Here is a 26,233-nt window from a genome sequence, read left to right as displayed (position 1 = left end):
GGGCCTCTGATCTTTCCTAATCTGTACAGACATTAAATGTTTCATGGCATTCTTTTTCTCTGCACTACTGATTGTCCTGTGTCTTAGTCACATATAACTTCTGCTCTTCTTGCTTCACTACACATAATTCCCTGCTGCCTTCCACCACAGAATCAATATCCTTAAATTAAACAGGATCAACCAATATATTTTCAATAATCACTGTCTGTTTGAAAATGCATCAATACCGTATCTTCCTAATCTTAGCAGTCTTGAGACAGCAAGCAAAAGTATCGTAGTGAACACAGTGAAAGATCAGAGCTAAAGCAATAGGCTCACGCAGCTGAATACTGAGTTCAATTCATTGCATCTTATTTAAGCATTGTATTGTACTCTGTCCTCTCCAGTGACAAACTGCACTAAGCAAAAATTCCCCCAAACAACGTACACTGTTCTTTCATGTGTGGCCCTTGTAACTTTTTTCCCCCTTAGCTTCCCTCAGATTCCACCCAAAGTTTTCCATCCAGTACTTAATAAGTTTCCTTCACCTCCCACATTTCTGGTTTTGCCATCAACTCCCACTCACTAGCTACTCCCTTGCCAAGTTACTGACCACTTCCCGCCTCTGTTTCCCCTCAGAAGGCAGGCTCCTAACTATACAAGTGTAACCAGAGGCTGTGTCCAGACTAGAATTTTGGAAATATGTTACTGGAAACAGTTACTGAACATGTCCAGATGTCGACTATGGATGGGGTTATTTATGTTTTATGTTTTTATTATATGTTTTGTAACGACTACCGAGTTGAAGCTTTTAAAAGAGCTTTTTCTTTAATTTAGCCCAATAAACACAAGGCTTTTGCCAGAATCACAGGATGGCCTATCTAGATTAGGTTTACCTGTCTAGACCTATTTTGATTTTAAAACACTCCTTTAAATTCCAGTTATCAAAAGTTCAACACAGTTCAAAACTGCATACATCACAGGAAGGGTGACACAGGGCTACACAATTTCCCTGCACTAGCTATAAGAGGAATTCCTCTCCAATATTACATGGGCAAGGGAACATACAATCCACATACCCAGAACCCCTTATCTACAGCATGGGTGACATAAGGAGAAGAGAAGCATTACCCTTCACTTTCCTAGAAGTTGCTGCTATCATCTCTCCCCCTGAAATGAGGGCATACCTCCGCGCAATAGGTCTCTCCTCCCAAGCACTGCAACAGGTTCAGTTTCACAATGGCTCTTGCAATACTGTAACCTCAAAGGAATGGCACTCACACAAGTATATAATACCATTTTACTGTGAAGCAAACAGTTTTGTTTGCAAACCACAAAGCTAGAAACATATCACAAAAAAAAGCTGATGGAAGCTAAACAGCTGCGACATTCACACATAACAAAATATGATTAATAGTCTCAACTGTGAGATGGAAACAACATTTCTTGAATGCGTGAACATTATGAAACTCACTCTTGCAATGTAAACAATGTAAAAATGGAGAAAAATGCAAGTAAAATCCTTTGCCCTTTGTTTTAAATATGGAGCACTTGCATAGTAACAATGCAAACTAGGTCTTAGGTAACAGGAGAAAATGAAATGAAATTCTTACTTTAGAGGCTCAGGAGGGAGTTTAGTTCCTGAAAGATTTATCTGCATCAAAGCAAGGGAACTGCTGAAAAACTGTTTGAAGGAGGGAGGGACTTCTTTTCCTTTTCTGTAAGTAAACAAATTCATTAAGTAGTAGCATCTGGGTACTCCTTATTCCAAAAAATAGTGAATGCAAGCTGTCAGGATGGTAATGACCTTTTACTAGTGTTTAATTTGTTGTACCTTGAACTGCTTTACAATCAATGGCTCTAAATTAGCTCAGAAACATGATGTCATCAAAACAGTGATTCAGCAACACTCCTCAGCATTTCACTGCTGCTCAGAAGATATTACTACCTAATTTCTCTTTGGTGAACTATACAGAATGATCATTTAGGTCTGATTAGTAGTGAACACACTCATCTTATGAGCAAAAGATCAAATATGATATTAGGAAAACACCAAAATCGTCTTTTCACCACTAGAAATGATTACTTAACCCTGGAGTAGCTTACCCTCAACTAGGTATCACCTCTGAATAAGGACCCAAGCACACAGATATGAAGAAAAGGGAAGCTAATGTTGATATTTCCTATGATGCAAGTATTCTACAAAGCCAAAGTTCAGTCTTAAAGACTTTCAGAAGGACTTCTCTCCCAGAAAAGGAAGAAGAAGAAAAAAATTTTTGCTACCATCATCAAATCACGAAAAATCTATACTTCAAAAATCAAATTTAAAGATGGACTTCAAAGCCTGATATCATGTCTCTTAGAGACACAAGATGTATATAGATTCTTTGCTGCACCAGCATTATAAAAAATATATTAGACAAGGTAGCTTACTTTACAGCCATCTAGCAAAGAGTGGAAAGGGAGACAAAATATTTTGCTTGGGATAAATAACACCTCTTTCATACAGACCCTTTTATAAAGTCTTAGGCTTCTTCTTAAAAAGAAAAGTGCAGCACGAGCAACAAGACATTATAAAACAAAAATTCCAGGAGTTAAGAATAAAGTCATTTAAATTATACCTGTGAGAAAAAAGTGTCCTAGAGAGGCTAAGGACAGCTAGATGCTGAAGACATCCACGAAGGAGGGCCCCACACACCTGGTGAAAAAAAGGAAGACTGATTTAGTTCACATTAAATTAAAAAATGTACCTGAGGGTGAAGGGTGGGGAAGGTTTATTTTGTATTTGAATCTGCACAAAAATATACTTTACCATATCTAGCGCACATTCCGTGTTGGATAAATCCAGATGAACAAGTGCATTTGGCTGGGCCAAAAAATTGTACAGGTTCTTTAATTAAGGGGAAAAGAACATGCATGTTAATTTTGATATTGATGAAACAAACTACTGGATATCTACTTCTGAAATATATTTTAGGCTTTTATTATAAAATTGCACTACAACAGCAGTGTCTGAAATGTCTTCTCACCTAATTTAAAACCTGTTTTACTTTTGAAGGCTACCGTTCGTTAAAAAGACAAGAAAAGAATGGTGCCCAGACTACAAACAAGCAGTACTTTGATGCACAAGTCTTGAGTTATCTTGCAATCCATTTTGCCCAGAAATGATGATTAATTTAGTTAGAAATAGCTTGGAATGTCACTCAGATTGCTGTCACATTTCTGAAAGGCTAATCGGTTTGAAAGTTTAAAGCCAGTCCCTTTAGGCATATGAGGGAAGCAACTAATTCGTGTCTGAAGCCTATGATTATTTTTTACTGTCAACAGTGCATTAAGGGCTTAAGAGAGAATACAGAACTGGTAACAAGATTTTAATTATTAATGTCTTTAGTAATACACAGAATATATCATCTGCATGTTAGTTTATGTAAAAGTTCTTGCTACATACTGTTTTATTTTGGACTTTTTTAGTCACCCAGAACAATACAAATACAAAGATAAAAGTATGACCTAATTCACAGAAACATGGAAAACTCAACTCCACATGAAATCCAGCCAAACAGAGCGTGTTACATACTTCTAAAATAGAATCATCTTAAAATTAGGTCATTTAGCCCATATACCTACAGTGAAAGAAAGGTCCCTACTTAAAAATCCCTGTGCTCTGCTAGGGTTAAAATTAAATGCTATATAACACGATTTCTTGGCTCCTGCTGGAAAATTGTTCCACAGATTAAGAGATCTCAGTGTTAAAAATATTCTTCTTTGAACCATATATCTCTCTTTGACAGGCTAAGAAAAGCCTGACTTTTCATGCTTATGTCCCTTAAAATATTGTAGGCAGACATCAGATTTCTTTAACTATTTCCTGTCAATGATACACACTTTCTTTTAGATGTTTATCCATTATGATATTCTCTCTTCGAGAATGATTCAGTCTGTATCTTTATTTCTATTTAACTATTTATATTTGCCACTTCTTTAAATCCTCTTGTCCCATTGAAACTTTCATTTCTCACATCTGAAAAGACTAGTTCTTTGAATGCACTGACAAATCTGAAGCTTGTAAGATTTGTGAAAAAAGTCACACAAAGTTACAGGCAGATAAAGTCCTACTGCACTTAAAGTGCTCAGACTGAATGGCTCCCGTGCTGCTTATTTTAGACACTTAAGACTTAAAAGAATTAAAAACCTGACACTTATGTGCACAGAATTGTTGAAATAAGAGAGAAATACAGATGCGATAGTCAAAATCTGAATACATACAAATTGAGAATTCAGTGGTTTGTGATGTACAGAAGACAGAGCTGCACCATAGTGTCACTTGATATAGTAACATAAAAAGAGCTGCCCAACGGATTTTCAGTAAGAATTAAATTCTTCAAAGAATCATGAGTTTCATCTGCCGTGTGCCAAAGAGATATGCAGTTTTATTTATAAAGACAAAAAATACTTAAAACAAAAATGAATTAAATCTTTTCAAGTCAGAAGAAAACAATTGTTTCCAACCTTCCAATGAAAACTTTGCAATACCTTTTCCACTAAAAAGAAGACGAGTTTTTTAAATTTTGTTTTGACTACTTTCAAATAGCATTCAGAGTATATGCTAAGATTACTGAACCAAGTGATATACTTGCAGCTTCCTCATTAATCAGTAAAAGCCAGGGACTAAAAGCATGAACTAATACTATGTGGATTTGTTTAGCTGTGTGGGGTAACTCAGGCATCTGAGTGCATACTGAAGAGTAGAGAGCAAAATGTTTTTTTCTATCACTACCAGAACTGTACTGAAATAAAGGCAAAAAAACCTCCCACAAAATGGCTTTGCCGTTCTTTAAACAATAAATTAAAACATTCATTCATTCACAAATCAGAAGAATGCGCTTACTGAGAGATCATCACTGCGGAGAGCGTTCCCTGAGAGGTCAAGATAGACGAGTGTGTTAGCGATCAGCGAGTTGGCACTCAGTGACTGGGAAAGGCTATTCACCCCTGCAACAAAAGGTCAATATTCGACTTAGCTAGCTCTAGACAAAACCAGCCCAGCCCCTGTAAGTGCACAATGTCAGTGAACATACTGTCATACATAAATGTTTAATGACCTCCTGTTACCATCACTGTACTGCATTAGAGGAAGATAGACCACCAGTGAGCCACAAGACTCGTCTTCGTCACAGAATCACAGAATCACAGAATCGCTGAGGTTGGAAGGGACCTCTGACCCAGTTTTGCCTGGGTCAAGCTCCATCAGCTTCTCTGCAAAGCGAGTGCACTCTGCCCCTGATAAAATGGGCCTCCGTGCCCTGTAGGACCCAGATGCAGGGAAGAAATCTTTTTGCCAAGTCTGCAATAGCTTTAACAGTGCTATACATTTTGAAACAGATTTTAAAACATAGCTTACTCCATAATGTTAAGACAATGTCTTCTTGCACACAATATTTAGATAAAAGTATCTGTGGAAAGAGGTAAAAGTATCTGATGAAGACCAAGTACATTAACAATTATAATTTGCCAGGACTTCAAAAGCAATTGACAAGACCTAGAAGTTAAAAATATTTCAATTATGTATTTGCCTGTAATTTCAGAAAAACAGTTAGTTAATTAAAATATCAAGAGATGTATAAACACTCTTAATTCCTGTTAAGAACAAATACATATTTTTCACATTAAAATTAAAAAGCACGCACTGGGAACAAACTAGTCAGAGCTTTCCTTTCCAAAGGAGTTCTTTTAGCTTTTTCAAACACAAATTAGGATGTGGCTATTTCCAGCAAATACAACCTTCCTCTGAGAGCCTTGCAGCCTATTATTGAGTTCCTAATTTATTGCAGATGGCTATTGCTGCCTTTCAAGCACTACATGCATGTATTTCTTATGTACATAAACATCAATGTCTCCTTTAGCAGATGCAGTGATTTTCTTGTAAGTGCCTGGCCAAAGCTTTGAAGCAGGGAAGTGTTTTGATCTACTACATGATATAAGGTAACTTCCCAAAGCCACTGGTCAGTACAACTGGACTGGTATTCAATGGATGGAACATGTCCATTCTTCAGTTAAAAATTCTTATAAAACAGATTTACAGCGAGTATGTGAGGAAGCAGGTGGCAAGCCACAAGAGAGCAAAATACCCCAGTTCAGCGCTTTAGTTTTCCAAGCTTCCAATTATTAAGAAAGTCTCCCACATTAGTAGTGTGACTGTTGGCTTCAGGAGATTTTTGATGCTGGCCCTTCTCTGAAAAGAGTCAGAGGACAATGACTTTTTTGCCAAGACTCAAAACTACTGAATGTCTACCCTATCTACAAAGGCACATAGTAAATGAAACCTTCTTGACCCTTTAAAAGATCTATTTAACGACTAGAGGTTATAGCTCTGGGCCCACTTTAGTGGGTCTTCTCAAGAACAGTATTTTTAAGCAACTACAAGTACAAGTTAATGTAATGTACTGTCCGCATCTCGAGAACCAATTTGGAGAACTCAGGAAGAGTGCCTAAGCTAGCTTTGGGAAGGAAAGCTATAAAACAATCCATAAGGCTCCTGTTCATTTCATGTTCAGAAAGGGCCAGTTGCTCAAAATCAGCCACATCACTGAAAGCATAATTCAAATGATGCCAACAAGGGTTTTTTTAATTGACTCAGCAGCCTTTGGCTCATGCTCAGAAAAGCAAGGCCTATCTTCAAATGGGCATACTAGAATTTTCCATTTAACTAGAATCTTCAAGTCTATAAACTTGTGTTTGAACTTCACCTACCTCATACTATACTTTAACAGTAATCTTGCTTTTGTTTGCAGACAATCTATCATGCTCTTTTACTGCTCTCAGGGGGCTCGGACTGTTAATAGCTCCTAGGAAATTTGAGATGCAATATTTGAAGAAAGATCAGCTGGGGAAGTTACTGCCCGAACTTGTGCTCAATCTTAGAAACTTATCTCAAATGGAAAGTAATTTTTAAGTAAGGTAGAAAACCAGTGAGGGATTGTAGAAAATTTCTGAAATTGAAAAGCTAAGAAAAAAAAAAGAAAAGAAAAAGTTCACCTCTCTCACCAAACAAAGCTGGAAAAATTCATATGTCTTGGGAATCTACTGAATTCAAGGTCAGTAAAGAACTTCCCTAAACAAATGACATGGTTTCCTTAAGACACCTGCCTTCCCCAAAGAAAAAACCCTCAGTCTCACAAGTTCAAAAATAACCTTCGAAGTTACAAACCAATTCAGTACCGTCTTCTCAAGTTAAAGAAAAACTGGCTAAGGAGGACAGCTTTGCACACAACCAAAGTGGCGAAGCTGAGATTCTTCAGGTTCAGAAGGTTATAAAAATCCCAATTGTAAGGTGTTGCATATACAGTCACAGGGTCTCACTAACAGTGCATCATATCAGGCTTTTTTTTTTTTTAAGGGAATTTTGAGGAGCTGCCATGGGATAATATTCAGGGTAACGTTGTTTTCTGGATTGTAGTCACTGTAATGCAGTCTGCACTAGGATTCTCATGAGGTCAATATTAGTCATGCTGGAATATTTTTTCAGCTTTTAAGATTACCTTTAAAAGGGAAGTTAAAAAACCTTCCAAGTTCTGTTCATAATCTCAGAATTCATGTCTGCTGACTCGATTTTGTTGAAGGACCTCACCAAGCTAGCATTTATTCCTTACAGAGGTGGTAGTACAGACAGAGCACGTTCTTTACTCAACACTCCAGAGTCCTTGCAGAAAACTTTCAGACTACATGAAGAATAGCACAGGGTGAATGAACATACTAGAGTAGAAAGAATTTCTGTCTAATTCTTGATCATCTATTCTCAAGAATAAATGTATGGTTAGTCAATATTCTTAATCAATTGCTTGTCAGCAAAAATAGTTAGCAATAGAAAAAACAGTTTGAGAAAGCCTTTATAATGAAAATGTTGAGTGAATAAATTCAGGTTAGTGTTTACTATCAGTTAAATATAATAAGAGCTATGGAACACTTAAAAAAACCCACAAAAACAAAAACAAAAAAACCCCAAGCAAAAACAACACCCCACACCCATCCCAAATACCTCCAGGTCAACAACTGAAATTTAGAAAAAAAACACAGATTCTTCATGTCACACAGCAATAATAAAAAGGATAATAGAGCACAGCTTATATCTATTATGATCTAATATCTTTCATAGACTGTAATTCAGTCCTCTCTTCTAAGTCAACATCTGTGAAAAAGCTGTGATAACATAGTGCATTTTTTTTAATATTTATGTTCTATTCAAGAGAACCTTGGTTTGTGCACTCTGTTTAAGAGTTCACTGGGTCTATTATTTGTAAAAGAACAATTCAGAAAAGCCTGAAATCATCCTACTTGTGTTTCAGTGTTGTTAAAAAAAAAATACATATTTCAATTACAATAAATACATCAAGTCAGAATTTTGTAAATTATAAAACAAATAAGTCTTTACTCAGAGCAAATTGTTCTTAACAATCATTCTCACAATACTTTATTTTGTGAAATAATAATCTTGTGCAAAACATTTGAGTAGCTTTCCAAATACCATTTGGAAAATTCGCCACACATTTGTGCTTCAGATATCTTTTTGAGGCATAAATGAAATATGTTCTTTATGCCAGTTCTAAATTAAACCTATTCCTTTACAATACAGGTTCCAGTCCAAGTCCTATACAAGTAAGAGTTTTTCAAAGGACCTAAACAGATGCAGAATCCAGCCCACAGTTCAGCAACCTAGTATGGTAGGACAAGGCCTGTACTGTGTTTGAAATATACATGTAAACCAATTACAGAATTGTTTTATTATTTTATAAACATGTGATAAAAGTTATTAAGATGAAAGTTTAAAACATTTTATAACAAAAAAAATGGGCATATTTATGAAACATACCTTTAGGTTACACAAAACATACCTTTAGGTGACAACGAGGTTTTAGATAAGTTTAAATGTTTCAGTCCCTTTGGAAGCTTGGCGAACTGAACACTTAAAGATGATACACCTGTTAGGAGAGCAAGAGAAAGCAGATGTTTTCAGTTTGCCCATGTGATCTCAGATTTTCCCAGCCATCCTGAGAGCGGTCAGCGATCACACTGGTGTCAAATGCACAGTGGCACAAACACTCTTACAGGAGGACAGCGATCTCTGTAGGGGTTGGCCCAAAATCATCCCATCTTTTTATGACCATAAAGTCTTTTAGAAACGACAGATGTAGTCAAGGTCCCTTCCTTGCTAACCACTGAACATGAAGGGAACTTTGTTGTTAACTATTAGTGAGCCACTTTAAAGTAGTTTAAAAACTATGCAAGGCACACTTCCACTTTTGAGAAGAAAGGGATCAGAGAGAAGGTATTATACATGTCATACAGTCAGCACTTGGGAAGTCTGGAAGCTTAACAGTTCAGCCAAAAAATAACATAAGTTCAACCCCCCCCTGCACACACACACAGAGAATAAACCCCCAAAGTGGTAGTTCATGTGAAACTTCAATTTTTTTTTCTTTTAAAAGGAAGGGAGATCAAGGGTAGGGAGTCACTGGCTAATATATATGTGAGCTAACACTGCCCTCTTTTCTTGATATAACCCCTTTCTTTGTTAAATAAAGAAATTCAGAGGTTGTTCAAAGAACACCGGTATGTACTGGGCTGCTGAAATAGTACTGCGTAGTAGTATGTATTCCTTATAAAAGGAATGATACTACAGGTACAGTGGCTGAGGACTTGCTCTAAGTACTTGAAACCCTCCCCGAGCTATAATGGCCACTTACCTCACTTCATTACAGTATTCTGTAGACTACTGGCTTTTACACAGACTTGGAAATGCTACAATTGCTTGTGATCCAAAACAGTAAAAACATATTAGGATGCTGACATGGACCTGACTAACTCAGCACAGTTCCAACAAAAGAGAAAGAATACACTTTCCTTTTCATTAAAGCACTTTCTCAGTGTATTCAAGTTCCACATACCATAAATTTCATCCCTTCCATTTAAGAAAAAGATTGTATTTTTATTAAGAAAGCACATCCTAAGTAATAGTGGAGCCAATTTATGAAATATTTATTTTATTAAAGGAATAAATCAACATAGAAACTCAAGTCTGAGCATGAGGTGTGAAACGTAGTCCTCTAATAAATCACTTAGTAAGAAAAGGGAAAAGAGCATAACCTTTTACTTGTTCCAAAGCACAATTAAATAAAAAAGCTGAAACTGTTCTTCACATAAGCAGACATGAAACAGTGCACTGCGTAGCACATCACAGACATATGTTTACTCTGCTTTTATCAGATGTTTTATCTATCATTAATAAAGAAAGAGCAGCTATGTATCAGATGTGCAATTTTTGTTGTAGAGTTTTTTAATGCACTCTGTAAAAGCATTTTGTGTATGCTGATGATAGGTGCAACTTCCATACAGCTCAAAGCAACATGACATACTTTATTTATACTGCCAAAATATTAGGCTGATGATGCCTTGGCATCGTTTACTTTAAAACACAGTGGCGATTAGATGTCTTCAAGAACTTTCTGCAAGAAAGTGTCAAGTCATATTTTTTTTCTAAATCACTATGGAAAAAAAAAATGTTTTCAGCTCATCTAAAGTAGAGGGGAGTAGTCTTTATAAGGATGGCTGCAGAACATAAATTCTGTGGCTGACTGTTTAGTTTTGTTGAGCTGGTTCAGTTACTACATATAGTTTCAAAGTCAAGGTAAAGGTAAGTCATACAAGCAGCATCATTAAGCATATCACAAGTGTAATTTTTGTTGTGAAATGCTTTTTGTAAGGAGTGTAGCAAATAATTTTACTTTTCCACCCTTGCATCAAGCTAATAAATCCACTTATTACCCTAAGCGAGATGAAGGATTTTAACATCTTAGCAGCATACTGGTAAGAATCCACAAAGCTATAAAATGCAGAAATGAGGTGCAGAAAAGAAAAAGTACTTTGGGTCTCTCAGGCTCTAGAATGCTCTTTTTAAGCAGCCCATTCTTGCTGACCTTATAACAGAGACAGCAGCTGTAATGGCAGAAGACAACTTTGCTACATCCAGGTACACAGATTTGATTTTGAATATTTTAAGGCTTTTGTTTGTTTGTTTTGCATTATTTTTAACAAAATAATAGATGAAACAATGTTCCTAGTAAAGCTAAAGGCAAAATTTCCATCAGTTAAGCATGGCCAGATTTAAAAGCCAAGATTAGTAGTAGACTTTCCAGGTGTTAGTCTCACAAATGTTGGCAGTACCATTAAGGGAAGCCAGTTACTAACTAACACACTATTCTCAGCACAAATTCATTTCATATAAGCACTGCTTTATCTTTTAACTAAAGTCAGATCCTAAGCCTTAGATAAACAGAATAGTCTTCTTGTATTATTGGAATATAGACAGTTGCATTACTGCAATAATATAATATTTTTACTTATGGGTACTCAATAATACACAATAGCTTGATTTCCCTCCCCCCAAACAATGGACAATAACATTCCCTGTAATTTACACAACTTTGTGTTATTTCCCTTATATTTGCAATATAATCTGATTAAACTCCCAGTCCTTGCAGAGGTGATATATCAAGACAGAAATGTTTTCCAAAATCCATACATTTCACATACATCTCCATTATGCCAGCTTTTACTTGTGAAATGCTTGCTGCCCTTTCAGTTTAATAAAGTCAAATCCAGCTTGCAGTCACTGACTAACAGATCACAGGACACGGAAGTATTTCAGTATTAAACTGAAAAACTGCAGTATTTGCACATTCCAATTATTGGTAATTTCTCTTTATTTAAGTACCTATGTAACTTAGCTAATTCTCTGATGGAAAGGCTTAACTGTAACTGCATATGTGACAGAAGAAATTGAGCTAATGAAAAAACCAAAACTACTAATTTCTGCAAGTTGTAGCTTCTACACTTCATTTTTATCTTGTATGTGGCTCCTTCAGAATGGTTTCAATCAATAGCTGTGTTGCAAAGAAAGCACCCACACTGATACATTAAAAAAGAAAAAAATGCCCTGGACTGTAGAATATCTACCAAGTGTTTTGGTTATTTGTTTTGTTTTCAAGAGAAAAAAATGGGCTTTTTAAAAATCTTTTATGACACACTTAATCTAAATGCACTTCTTTGAAAGCAGAATCAACAATATGCATAAAGTGACAGGCTTTTTTCAGCTCACGGCAATTCTTATACAACAGAAATCCTACTGTAATGCAGTTAGGCCTATGGCACATTTTGTAATAATGTTTTTCAGCAAAACAGTGGCTTTGACATGATATGGAGTTTTCCAGGAAGGGGGCAAGGTAGAATTAAAGCAATTAATCCCCCCCCAAATTTTTTTTTTTGGGGGGGGGAATATTCTGAGTAGGTTAAAGATAAAAATATTTTCATATTTTCATCGGTTATTTCTAGTCAATAGGAAAAGAGATACAAAAGAGGAAGGGGAAAAAAAATTCTCATCTTTCCCCTTCACTGAAAAAGTGAGAAAGGAGACACACCTACAAAATTCTGTGTTATGAACAGCATTCTGAGTCAGTCAGATTCTAAACAAAATGAACAGCTTTTCCATTTTGAATCATGTCAGCAAAGAGACTGGAAAATTTTCCCCAAACAACCCAAATAAAACAAGAAAAGGTTCACTGAGTAAAATTCCTGTTTTTCTTTTGGCCCAACAGGAACACAAGATGGTCTGATCCCAAGAACACTGTGTGCTTGGAATGCATTAAGTGAGGCAAATGGAAATCTCACATGGGCAGTGCTGAAGGGTCAACTCCAGACTGAAAGAATGTAAGCTTATTTTAAAAATAAATGCCTTGGGTGAAAGGAGAGTAGACATGGGAATGGAATTGACTTGACTTGACATGTACTGAAATCACTCCTATCAGTGCCTAGTCTGAGAAAAGCAGAGCTGTTCAGCTTGTTTTCCTATCTTGTGGAGTCAACAGTACTTTTCTATAAAAGAATGCCAGATACTCCAGTATTACAGAACATTGCAATACCTATAGGGGCAAAGCACTGGCAATACTAAGGACTAGCACAAAGCTGAAAAAAGGAACAGCTGCAATGCACTTGGAAATATGTATAGAACTATGGTTGAAATAAAAAGGCAAAAACATCAGGAAAATACAATCCAAGCAACAAAGTTGTCTCACACTTCATCCTCAAATTGATTATATTGTGTTAAAAAAAAACCCAAAACAACTATTTTATTTCCTTTCTAGCCTGAAACATTCATGGAGTTCTATCTCCCTTTAAAAGAAACCCTTATGAAAATGTAATGAAATCTAATGAAAACCATGGTTGCTTTAAGACATTTGAATACTTCTTGACAAGCTAATGGATATGCATAAATCAAAATGAATAGCAATTCTTAGTCATTTGTAAACAACAGATATTTACAATGGCATTACACCCAGAACAATAGTTTATTATTCAGACAAAGCTGAATGGAGCAGCAGTAATCCCCCTATTATATTTGTAGAAAAAGAAAAATGCAAATGTTACCGTACCTCTGTCTTCAAGTGGATTGCTAGCAAGGTTAATCGTATGGAGTCCTGAACTGGGATTATGGGCTAGGGCACTGGCTAGTTTCTGTGCAAAATCTCTGCAAGAAAAGAATAGAGAGGGGGAAAGAGTTCTGTTATCTCCTGAATCAACAGCACATTCAGAGGCTTAAAAGTGTCAAGGGATTACTAGACAAAAGTGGCCAACTTATCCCACTGCAAAGCAGAAATGATTCTTCACAGTTTTAAACAACGCTTATCCTGCTGATCTGGTATCTTGCAACAGCAGGTTATTTTTTTATTTATTTTTTCTGTCATCTAAGAGACTGAAGAGCACTCAATCAAAGCTTAAAGTACTTTTTATAAAGATCTAAAGATACAATAAAACAGGAGTAACGCAGAATAACTTAAAATGTGAGCATGTCTTTCACCTCCTGCCATGCCACAAGGGGTGGGATCTACATATAGCAACTCGTGTACCACTATTCCTTCACTCACAAGCCAAACCCCTCACTTGCAGCAGCCTTCAACCAACGATCACTCAAATGGATGAGCATTGCAGCATACCCAGAAGGTCAAAATCAAACAGAAGCATTTCTGACCTTGTAAAACAGCAGGAATAGCTCTCTCACAGACCAGCAGCACACTGATGAACTTCTCGTTGTTTGCTTCTTTTTACAATGAGGAGCATTACAGATATGCAATTAGCTGATCATGCCCCAGGAGAGAGACTATGGTATATCAGTTGTATAATGCCCACAACAGCCAGGCCAGGTAGCACAGACAGTTTTGCACTGACTTTTAATAACTATTGCAGGTAGCTGTGATAGCCGTGGCAGCTACCCACTCTGTCCCAAACCCTCTTGAAAGGCAAGGGGACTTGGCCCTGTCTAAGAAGTGTTTTGCTGCAGCCAGACTACCACCACTCATGGTACTGAGTTCAAAGCCAGGTTTGGTCTTCCTACATGACCACACTGCCAGGCTGTGGTGCAGACATATTTCATGTCTTGAGTCACAAGGCTGTTGGCTATCACTGGCTCTAAAACAACTCCTCAAACCTGTCCTTGGATATACTGGGAAGATTTTACCTATTAAGGAACTAATCCTACCGTGTACTTTTGTTAAACTGAATATATAACTTTGATGTTCTTACTGTACTTAAGCTATTTACTAAGGTAAATAACAAAAATATCCCGTGAGCTTCCTTCACACAGCTTCCTTCTCTCTTTGCCTTGCAGTAGAAACGTCCTGTAGCCCAGTGTTAGAGAACTAATGGCTACACTGCTAAAAGAGTCGTGATTAACACTGGCCCATTTTCTTTGGGGCAGATCCTGCCCACCATACAAGTGATCAGTGTGTGTGCTGAGAACTGCAGTGGAAGTAGCATCCTTTTCCCAGACTCTGGAAAGAGTGGAATCTGGACAGCAATAGCTACAACAGCTTTTGGCCATCTGTTAGCTTGCAAGGTGTACTTGGGTACAGAGATGTTCCTGGAAAGTTTAGTTTTCCTTTGGAATCCCATTTCCTCAGAGAGTCTACTGGGGATGGAATATGCTCCAGTGCTGCACATGCATGATGATGGGCTGCCTTTAGGACAAGTGTATTCTCTTCCTAAAATACAAGTAGCGTGTGAATACAAACACTCAACAAAAAGAAATTCTGGTCTTGAATCAGTACAATCTGACAGGCCTCAGGATGTTCTGCTTTGCTGCCAGCTGCTGCTGCAGAAGAGTACACATCTCTTGTAGGTCATCTGTGGATACCCTCCAGCATTTCAAATGGCACTAGATACCTATGCTTAAGCAAATAAATCAAGCCCCTTAGGTCCCATCAAAGAATATGAGGTTTTGAGTTTTAAAAAACCCTTCTTCACAGGGAGTCTCTCCCTTTTCCTTTATCCCTAAGAGATTGTCATTACATTATTTGGCCTACATCTCCAGGCTTGTTTGCAAACTCTGCCCCAGCTTTTGCCACCAACTTAAGCCGTGTTACCAGAACTTCTGGACAACTAGAGTGTGCGTAAACTATTTAGCAGAGGCACAGTAAATCCACTGCCACCAGTAAGAATTGGATTACCTGCGTAGGGGCACAGGGCTCCAAGGCTCACTTTGGAAAAACTGACACAACTTCCCCACTCCCTGAGCAGCTTCTGCCTGAGACTGAGGCACCTGAGCTCTGCTCCCTGGGTGACTTCCCTCCTCCTCCTCTTTGCCTGCCCATTTTTTCAGTCCTAAAATTTATAGTTTGGTTGGCAGCACACTTTAGCCACAGAGCACACAAGCGTAAGCCTGACTTTCTAAAAAGCAGCAATCCCATTCTGCACGTACTGCATATCCGCACTTGCGTGTACTGAGGACATTCAGGGTTGGAGGTAAAGCCTAAGAAAGGTTCAGTATAACTAAATATACAGCAGAATAAGGATATTTCACCAACGGTAAGAATAGCACAGATCCGAAAATCTCAGACAAACAAAACAATTCCTCAAAATCTGTCTAAATGACATCTTTGCAACAGAAAAAGGAGGACATGCATGGAAGGAACTAATGTGTAGTTCTCTCAAGTCTAGGGATATTCAGAGCTCATCCAGCAAGGTACAATGAGATGAGACTCCACTGTCAAAGGTCTTCCCCATATCATTACTGGGCGCTTCTGTTGCTTCTCTGTTGTAGTGGCTGTTCCCTGCCAGCTGCCCTGCAGGGCTGCAGTGGCCAGTGCAGACAGCAGTAGGGACATTCTGTCAGACTGCAGAGAACATGTCAGTGCAAGAAACAGGCCGTTTTCGCCAGCTCCTGCAAACGAGCCTTTACAGACTGCAGCATTCATCTTAGAATTTTCTTGAAGACAAATATTCTGGTGATCACACACTCCCACTTCCTTCCTCTAAAACAATCAAGCAATGTAACTCTTTTTCAGCTCATTTGTTCAGGTTCTCCTGGACTATTCCCCTTTCTCTGAAATTTGGATATCACTGACCTCAATTACCATGCCAGTAATAATCAAAACATCAGTATCCACTTTATGCATTAAAGCCATCCAAAATAATCTAGACTGCACCCTTTATGCCTGTTAAAGAAATAGCAATGGGGATAAACCTTCAAGAACATCTAAACTGGCACAAATCCCATCAGACAGGGAGTTCCATTTGACAGCCTGTTTTCTCCAATAGCAAGCCCACACTTCCCTGGACCTGGGTCCTGACTCCTACCACTACTACTATTTTCTTTCCCCTCAGCTGGGAGGATGACAATTGCTTATGGGGCCATGTCCCAAACCAAATCACAGCAATGAGTGGCTGGAAGCAGAAAAGGGTGGAAGCATCTTAAACTGACTCTGCTGCAGGAGGAAACAGGATCTTGCAACAGCTTGGGTGTTTCTGAAAGCATTGCTCTTACTAGTTCTTTCCCAACTCTGGTCTAGCAGTCTGTCACAGCTCATTAAAAATGACTGGTCTATAAGCTATGTGAAGGCAAGACATCCAGTAACAATAGGATTTCTTCCTAGCAAGCAGATATGGTAACTTGTAAAATTAACAAATGCATCCTTGACAAGAACAGACAATCCTGATGGGAGAAGAGACACACTAAGGCAACACAACAAATACTATGTATGTAAATGGTGGCATGAAAACCAAAATCTCCAGTTGTTATATCTGTCAAGTCCTATTAAAACTGAAACGAATTCCAACTGAGACAAGCTAATGAAGGCAATGTGCAAAGGTATATCTTTTAATATTCATGATTATCACTGTGTTTCATAGCACACAGTGCAAGAAAAATGAGATAAAATCAGGCACTTGTGTTTGAATGACAGCTGTTAAGAGCAATGCATGGTGATCAGGAGGTTTAGGGGTAATCCCAAACTCCATCACAAATTTCCTGGGTAATTTTGGCAGTTTGCTTTTAAAGGCATTCTAGTGCAAAACCCATGGTGGGGCGCGGGGTGGGTGGGGGAAGAACCAAACAACTGGAGAGGAGACAAAAGAAAGCACACCACTTAATTTTCCTATGCTTGTTTCCCTTCTGTACTCCCCCCCCCCCCCCAGTATAGTGATCTCCTCCCACCTTTCTGCTTCTTTGCTTATTAAATATGAAAATTCACTGGCACTAGACTTTGCATCTTGTCTACATGGTCTTGGTTGCTGCTGTAATACTAAAACAAGCTACAAATACTTCCAAATGGGCTAGTTTATAACTTGAACTTTGCCTCTATTTCCTATGAGGAAAAAAAGCAAATACCTAGTAACAATCATTTACTGTATTTAAAACTTACGCAAGAACTAAACTGCAAGGCTTTCCTCTACATACCATTCTTTTAAGGCTAGGGCAAGGGGTTAAACTTATTAATCTATTTTCTTGCTTCTTAAAGTAACTAATGTTGAAGTACTATTTTATTTGAGCAGGCTGCAATCCCCAATAAAATAAAAACAGCTATCTAGAAAATGAAACTGTAATCTGTTATCCAAGGTGGAATAACATGCTGTTTAACAAAAAGGTTTAACACTGTTTTCTAAGCAATGAAAGGTTTTCATACCAGCATTGGTAAGCATATTTGGAGAGGAACAGTGCAGGCTGATTCAGGGTTTATGCTTCTATCCAACCCATTTCTGCTTCACTTAACCCAACTCTTCAGGCAGGATTTTAAAAAACATCAGTTTAAAGGGACTTCTTGTGCATAAGGAACCTCTGAGAAACCTGACCACAAGCTCCTCAAAACAAGGTACACATTGGGCATGAGCTTTTTTAATGCTTATTCTAGTTAACATATATCATACATCCTTTCCAGTGGAAGTAAGCAGTTACTAATGCAACATTTTGAAGAAATTACTTACGTTCTAAGCCCGGCATTCTCTAATACCAGCTCTTCCAATCGATTGGACCTACTCACCACTCGCAGAATCTGCTCACAGACATCAGTGGACTGCCACAGAAAAGACAGAACAATATTAAAGAACACAAACACAGAACATCATAACAGGATCCAGGCCATGACCAGTTTCTAGTCACACATAAATAATAAATAAGGATACCAGGAACATCCCTGAGGGAGTCAGATGGCAACAGAGGACATCTAGAAAAGATTCAGAGAGAAGCAAGAGGCAGACTAAAAGTGAGTCATTTAAGAAACAGGCCATGTAATCATAAGGGGCAGAATTTCTATAATGATAGTAAAAAAGAAAAAAAACAAACCTCATCATTCAGAAAAATCACTCATTTAATTTTTAAAGAAATCTTGTTCATATCCATGCTATACCATTAGAAGAAAGTGGCAAGTAATGCAATGGGGAATAAAGCCTAAACAGGAATGACAGCTAAACACAAACATGGATGCCATAATGCAGAAAAAAATATATATATATCCCCAGGAGCAACAACAGTTTAGCTATGGGTCCTCCAAAGATTGCTTAAGGACTAGAGAGTCAGTTTTATGTACTTTAGTATGAATTCTCCTAACCTACATAGAACTATAACACATCTTACGATCTGCGCTGTTGTCAGATTCTGTAAGTTGCACGGACATTTGCAAGTACCATGAACAAAACATGGTAACAAAATTGTTTGTTTGTTGTGTTCCGTCAAGAAGAGAGACAAAGCCTCAATGATTCAAAAGCTATACAGTGAACTCAAAATCTCATTACCTTTTACTATAATATTTTATTTTGCTTCTGAATTTGTCTATATTCCCAGCACACACTAACTAACATTCATGCAGAATCTAGAGCTGAACTCCAGTCATGATCATTAAGTGCTGAAATTAGTCGAAATTATCCATGTTTAAAAATGACAAAGTGACATTCATACTCGGGACATCTCTGTTTCTAATGACAGGCTGACACTTTTTAGGTTTTTTTTTGGGGGGGGGGGGAATTAAACTAATTGAATCTCCTAAAAAGAAGGAGAAAAAAAGACCCTCTAACACACACACAAAATTCTTATTATTCGTTTACACAGTAGGGATCACAATTTTGTCTAAATTGCGTCAACTCACCTACCTCTCCAATTCTCTCTTTACCTTCAGAGCATTCTTACAATGCTTCTACAGCAGTGTGTTTGTAAATGGAAAGTTTCATGCATTATGAAAACACTACAGATGCTGTCTATCAGAGACAACGTCAGAGGGGGCCCCATAAAGCACAATGCACTCTATGACTTATGGATATGTGTGACCTCATATTGACCCTCAGTACTCTTCCTATGGCATGGATTTACTGTCCAATAATTTATATTTTCACGATACTCTTGACTGAAAATGGAATGCATGGAAGGTGAAGATTTGTTTTAACAAACTGGTGCGTTTCCAAGATTGGCAAAGTTTACTTGTTAGAATAAAACTCTTCCACATAAAAGTTACTAAAAATTCCCCAAATTTCCATGAAAAAATATCTCAAATGGATAATACAGCCAGTTCTTGTTCTAGGCAAACTACACTGACTAGTCATCTAGCTAAGTATACTATCTTTCTTAAATTTTGAATTTGAAGCAGAAGCTGATAATTTTATTGTACCTTTTCACAATGGTGATTTTAGCAAAGAACTACAAAAAGATTAAAAATACCCTCAGTTTCACTCCATGTACAATTTTAAGCACGGTCTCCCAGCATGAAAGAAAAAAGTATTCTGCCTCCTCTTCTGTCAAGAGTCACATAAGCTAGTATCTACTGATTTTCGTGGGAAATGATAGCTTAGGAATGCAATGAGCACATTTTTATATCAAGCGACTCTTATCCTTCATTTTTAAGGAGAAAGCTTCTGGATGCAAGTGTGAAAACAGCTTCCCAAACCACTAATTCCACCCGTGTCTATTAACTTTCAAGCTTAGTAGAAATAATATATTTTGATATATTAAAAAAGCCACCTTATTACTGATTTTCTTAACACTTTATTAAGTAGTCTATCTTGCTTAGATCTGTCCCCTTTTGCTTTTCAAAAAGAACACTGTTGTGGAAGAATATCACTGTCACACATCACTACATACTTTAAGGGATTAGTTTCAGACAACTGAGAGAAAAATTCATCAAGATGAAATGAAAGTTAAGAGAAAAGTCTGTTCCATATTGTGAGAAAAAACAGAATCCTGATATTTTCTCACAACTCCAAAAAGCAATAGAGATTTCAGGCTGCTTTGAAGGTAGTTTCCTATTTAGTCACCTAACGCTGTTTGAGAGAACCAGCAACACTTAATGAAGTAGCTTTATGTGGCACCTTTATCTCTAAATAAGCTTTTCAAACTTTATTCACATGAAATTTTGGCAAGACCTCAAACTGACTCTCAGCAGTGTTCTTATGGCATGAATTAACTGTCCAACCATTCAACCTCATATGATTAATGGAAAAATAATTTTCAATAGACTGTCCAGTTTTACTTCCCTAAAGAAGTTCACCTTCTTGAAAAACATGAATGCATACCCTAAAACACAGCAAAGCCTGGAAAGAGCAGGCATATCATTTCAATTTATTACTTACTAATTTCAGATCCTTGGAGGACAGCTTTGTAAACCACTGATTGTACTCCAGAGCAGCAACTATAGGTATTAAGTCTCTAGAAAAAGAAGAATACTTTTACACACTTTTCATATAACTGTCAGTTTTGGTTACTGGAAAAAAAAAAAAAAAAACAACTCTTAAACCTTCTTCCATATCTAATTCACTCCACTTTTGCAATGCTAATGAACTATCATCACCATTACAGAAAACTCTGCATTCTAAAAAAAAGAAAAAGAGCACCATGAGCAGCTGTGTATCTTGCCTGTATTTTAATACAGATTTTTGACTGGCCAACTGACATCCATTCTAGCATGAATTTTTAAACCAGGAATTTGTCTAGGCTGCCATTCCTATTCTCAGCATTACTTTTTCTTCAGCCTGTGACATATTTAAGCTTCTTAATCACCTCTAATTATAATTGAGCATGACGCTAAAAAGCTTTTTGGCACTCTGATGATTTAATATAATTCCATGACTGAATGCTTCTAGAGAACATCTCCTTGTCTCATCTCTATAGTTATATTCCCTCAGGAACCAGGAAACCTGCAAAAGGATAATGCGACATTCAGCATAAACCCCCTCTTAACTGTAAAAGGGATTTCACAAATGAAATTCTAAATTATTCCGTTTCTTTATTCTAAGCTTCTTAATTTGATCTGCTCTCCCTAAGTTCCTCCAATAACAGATGTTCATAAATGTCATGTCTGTACACTAACCTCCAGCAGAATCGTTCATTAAACACTAGCACACTATTCAGCAGCACAACTCTTGGATCATTTTTCCAGAACATGTTAAATACATATATGCACACACATACACACACACACACTCAGCAGTTACTCAGAGACTCCTTGTCTTTATAATGAAATAAAGAAGGAACTGCAATATACACTGAATTATCTGACCAGCAATAGTGCTATCTTGGCCTCATTTTTGGCAGGAAGAAACTTAAAAATACTGGTTTCTATAAGCTAGTGTCCAGCCCCTAACTTTCTATTTGGGGTATATGCAGGTAGGCACCTGGCAGCACTAAACAGTGTCTCTTTCTCACATCCTCTTTTTCTTCTTCCCGTCCTTGACTTCTCCTCCACTAAAACTTAAACACTTCAGGGTGATGGTTAAACATGTAGGAAAACCAAGAGATAAGGCAGTATCATATGGGCAAGCATTCAGCAGGCTATATTGAGAATTGCAGTTGCTACATTTGGAAATGTGAGCCCATCACTAAGGGAACAGTAAGAAGGTGCGGCATTTTGCAGCAAAAGGTTGTAGCGTACCAACTGGAAAGCTTATGCAAACAGAGCGTTTTCACGCTCTCGCAGAGAAACTGGTGTGTGGTGCCCCTCGAGGATCAAGCCCGTCTCCCATGTTGTTCAAGGTGCACAGTCTTGTGCTGAATTCATTCTCATAAAGGCAGTAGACTCTTACCAGCTTCATGGCAGGTACAGACTTATTTCCACCCACCAGCTTCCCCCCCACCCTCACTTTTTCTCAACTGGAAAAAGGTAATGGACTAGTAGTGAAAAGTTACGGGGAAAATACCAAAAAAACAGAGGTATTTTCCCCTTCGGCTGGGCAGGCAGGAACTCCGCTATGAGTAACACTCATGGGTTTGTTCCCTCTTTGCATTCGCCTGCAGTGATCAGTAGGGAGGTAAAAAATTAGCAGCTTCGGCTCAGAGCAGTGCCTCTGCCTTGGAAATGGAATAAGCCTAAGAGTCATTTTTCAGCTGCAATTTAGGTTTATCCACCCCACGGTAATTCACATATTGCATTGTTTAAAAAGGGTAAATGCTATAATTTCTTCCTTACAGGTGTCTCCAGAGCACAGTTGGTCATACAGTTACAGCTTGCACTGAATGCAGCAGCACAAACACTGGACAGGCTGACGATACCGCAATCACCGTCGCCAGTGGAGCAGTGCTTTGCAGACAGTGCATTGCCACCCCCAGAAGGGGCAGAGAGAGCCCTGAGCGGTTATTTTTCAGTCAGCGCCAGCTCAGTTGCTCCAAAGGAATGGAAGGGTAACTGTCTGTGATCACTGGGCATATTTACCCTAGCAAGGAGTTGGCACGACTGCTGGCAACAGCTCAGGACCTTCTGAGCAGAAGAGTACCTGCAGGCAGACCTTGCTCTTGACTCCCTTCCCTCCTCTCCTCCCCAAGCCTCGCATGAACGGAGCTGAAGGACAGGAGGGCATTCAGAGAGTTAGTGAGAAAAACTGCTGCACCGCCAAGACATTTAAGAAAGGGGGCTACAGTGGGGAGGGAATATTTTCAATAAACCAGCCCTGCTTACTTGCCAATTCTCATCTTTAAATAGTTTAGTCTTCTGCCTCATTCAAGGCCTGTTTGTGCAAACTTTAGATAAGCACAGATACTGGCATACTTCGGTAACACCACTAGTTAAAAGAAAACATAATGCACACACACCCTTCCTCCCCACATGCCTGAAGACAGTGGGATATCTGCCTTTGCTGTAGTAGTCTTGCTGTCTAGAAACATTACTTTATCAGATTCTACCTCATTTTAATCACCAGCTGATTTTAAAAAGAACCTTGATAGTTTTTTTCAGTCGTTTTTTGTTTGTTTTAATTTTTGAAGGTACTTCTGACCAGTGTGGGGTCCTTTTGGAATTTACCTCTACTCTCTCTTGCTTCGAGCTTGCCTACCCTCATTGTATTTATTCTTGAGTTTCCCATTCCAAAATGGGAAACTCAAAATGTTCTACTGCTTTAATCACTTTTTTTCTATTAAATTATAGATGTGGTACCAACAACGACCTGAATTCTTTTGCAATACAGTAAGAAAGAATGCTAATGACCATTTCTAAAAGCAGGGCCTTCTCACAACTTCCTTCACCAAGTTACACTGAGTTGCTTACATTTATTTATTGGTTTGTTTGCTAAGCTACCATGCAGAATAAAGAAAGATTTACAGAAAAAGAACACTGTGCCATCTTAAAACGAAAACAGATTCTGTACTTCTGGAATGCAGAAAATCTCTCCAAGCTTCAACAACATTCAAGCTTTTCCAGTGCCTTCATGTTTTTTCAGTGATACTGTCTCCCAGTGTATTTTTTGTCCATGGCAAGAAATCTAAACAGTGCAATATATTTGGGGGGGGTATGGGGACTAACTAATCACACTGTTCTGACATGATTATTTTTTGAATGTCCAAATAGGCTGAAACGTATGCTACGTGGATGAATATTGTGTTATTGAGTTAAATAAGCCCTGTTCACTTTGGGCCTTTTTTTGTTGTTGTTAAACAATTATATGGTTCACAGCACAACATAACTTCAAATAAAACCTCAGAAGTCATGTCCCCATGGGGCAAGCCATGCTATGCACTTTAAGTGTCAAGACACTCTGGGAACTTAAAGCTTCATCTATAATTCATGTCATCTTACGTTGACCTCTAGCAGAAATGCTTCACTAGAAAAAATACAAATTGTTATTTTTGCAATACACAGTCTCTGTATCTAGAGGATTGATGTAGCCTCACCCATCTTACTTCACTTCTGAGCTGCTCCACAACATGAAGTATAGAACTGCTTCAGTAATCCCCAAAATAAAGTGGACAAGACACACAACAGTCTCTTCAAAACCAGAACGTTTTGGCATACTGTTATTATTGTTAATTTACAGCTTTCTCACTGTGCTAAATATCTCACAAAATACTCTCATACATTCTTGAACTGATCTTGAACTCAGATCCTAATTTGTATTTTTAATGAATAACTTAAGGTTTGGGCTTCCTAAAAAATGTTATAGCTCTCTTGAAAATTTCAATTCAAAACCTTTTTCTCTGTTCAGCCCCCCACACTCACAAACTGTCATCACAAGATGGATTCCAAGGCATGTAAATATCTCTAAAATTGTTTTCAATTTTTGGACTTACACAATCATCAGACATTTAGTAGACTGTTATTAGCAACACAAATATACTTTCTCAGTGATGTCAATTTTGTGATACACGCTTTAATGAAAATCTTCTGTGAAACAACAAATTATTATTCCATTTGCCTAAACACAGCTCATTTGAACCACCTGATACATAATGAATATTTAAAACATTTCTTTTATCTGCCCTTTACTAATAGGTGATGTTTTTAACTCCTTATAAATTGTTCAAACACTTAATTTCTATTGAAGCTGGGTATCAAGTCACCTCCACAAAAAAGGCCTCATGTTCTTCTCAGCACTTCCACCCTGCAACATGTTTAAGTGTTTGTAGATTCTTTACCCACATTTGCCTGTGCTGAATAGTACTCATTTCCCAATCTTTTCTCAGCAAGTCTTAACTGACCAGTCAGTCTTCAGCTACATCTGTCACGCAGCAGTTGCAGCCCTGTAGACTTGTTCCAGTTACCTCTGAACTAGTTAACACAGGTATGTACAGCTTAGTAACTTCATTTCAGCAGCATGGAATTCAGCATGGACTGTGTAAACCCACCACAGAAGCTGAATAAATATTTGAGTGGAATTTTTTGTGCCAGTTTACACATAGCTAGCTTAAAGCTGCAAAGACTGCTGTGCTGAAATACTCTCATTTACCTGCCTTCAAGTTGAGCCTTTCTGTTATAACATTTTTAACATCAAATCCCTGACAAACTTTTAATTCTTTAATTGCACCTTCCCACAGAAACGGCTGCTTTCTATGCCTTATTTAAAGCTTCTTAGATTTGCCATTTTTCTCATATAATGACAGATTTTAATTAAGACTCCTTCCCATTACATCTTACTTAAATGTCTTCAGATTAAACTTTCTTAGAATCCAGTTTTCTCAGACAGCTGAATTTGGTAAACTCAATACAACCCTTAGCTAAGTTTCAGCATGTCATAGTAAAATTACTCTCAATTAGTTTTTTTCTGAAGGTACACATTTTTGTTGGCATCTATTGTAAGGGGAGAAACTGCTTCCTGGGATTCAGCTGAACAACTTAAGTCTTCTACTGACTTGCTGAAAAAAGTAATTTCTTTTACCGAATACACCAGGAGAAAAAGATTCTGCAGAAGTAAAGGTAGCATAACATCCTTTTTTGCTTTAACTACTAGATGTAATTGCATGTTTTCTCCATTGAAACTGAGTTCTTATATCTGCCACCACAGGAAAAGTATCTATCTGCTAACTGTTTTGGAGTGCTCCAATAGCAAAATATATTCATTTTCTCAGGTCCCTCCAATGAAACATGGTTTCTATGGGGTTTTTATGCAAACACAGCAGCTCTGTGCTAGAAACCCAAAGTGATACAGGTGGTCATTTCAGAGGTCAAGACAGTCAAGTAACACCTTAGCT

General features: G+C 37.8%; 1 protein-coding gene across 4 annotated transcripts in view; it reads right to left on the bottom strand.

The window, feature by feature from the left end:
* CARMIL1 (capping protein regulator and myosin 1 linker 1) overlaps positions 1–26,233 on the bottom strand; it is a 203,408-nt gene that overhangs the window by 81,120 nt on the left and 96,055 nt on the right. For all 4 annotated transcript variants that reach the window (XM_067290920.1, XM_067290921.1, XM_067290918.1 and 1 more), the window contains exons 9-16: positions 20,914–20,989; positions 18,283–18,371; positions 13,461–13,555; positions 8,868–8,954; positions 4,868–4,971; positions 2,792–2,869; positions 2,601–2,677; positions 1,593–1,697 (exon numbers count right to left, since the gene is read on the bottom strand). In XM_067290920.1, coding sequence (XP_067147021.1) covers positions 1,593–1,697; positions 2,601–2,677; positions 2,792–2,869; positions 4,868–4,971; positions 8,868–8,954; positions 13,461–13,555; positions 18,283–18,371; positions 20,914–20,989 — 711 coding nt within the window. The remainder of the gene's footprint in view (positions 1–1,592; positions 1,698–2,600; positions 2,678–2,791; positions 2,870–4,867; positions 4,972–8,867; positions 8,955–13,460; positions 13,556–18,282; positions 18,372–20,913; positions 20,990–26,233) is intronic.

The sequence above is a fragment of the Apteryx mantelli genome, chromosome 2, assembly GCF_036417845.1.
Source record: "Apteryx mantelli isolate bAptMan1 chromosome 2, bAptMan1.hap1, whole genome shotgun sequence".
NCBI lineage: Eukaryota > Metazoa > Chordata > Aves > Apterygiformes > Apterygidae > Apteryx > Apteryx mantelli.
This window is presented reverse-complemented; position numbering and strand designations above follow the sequence as displayed.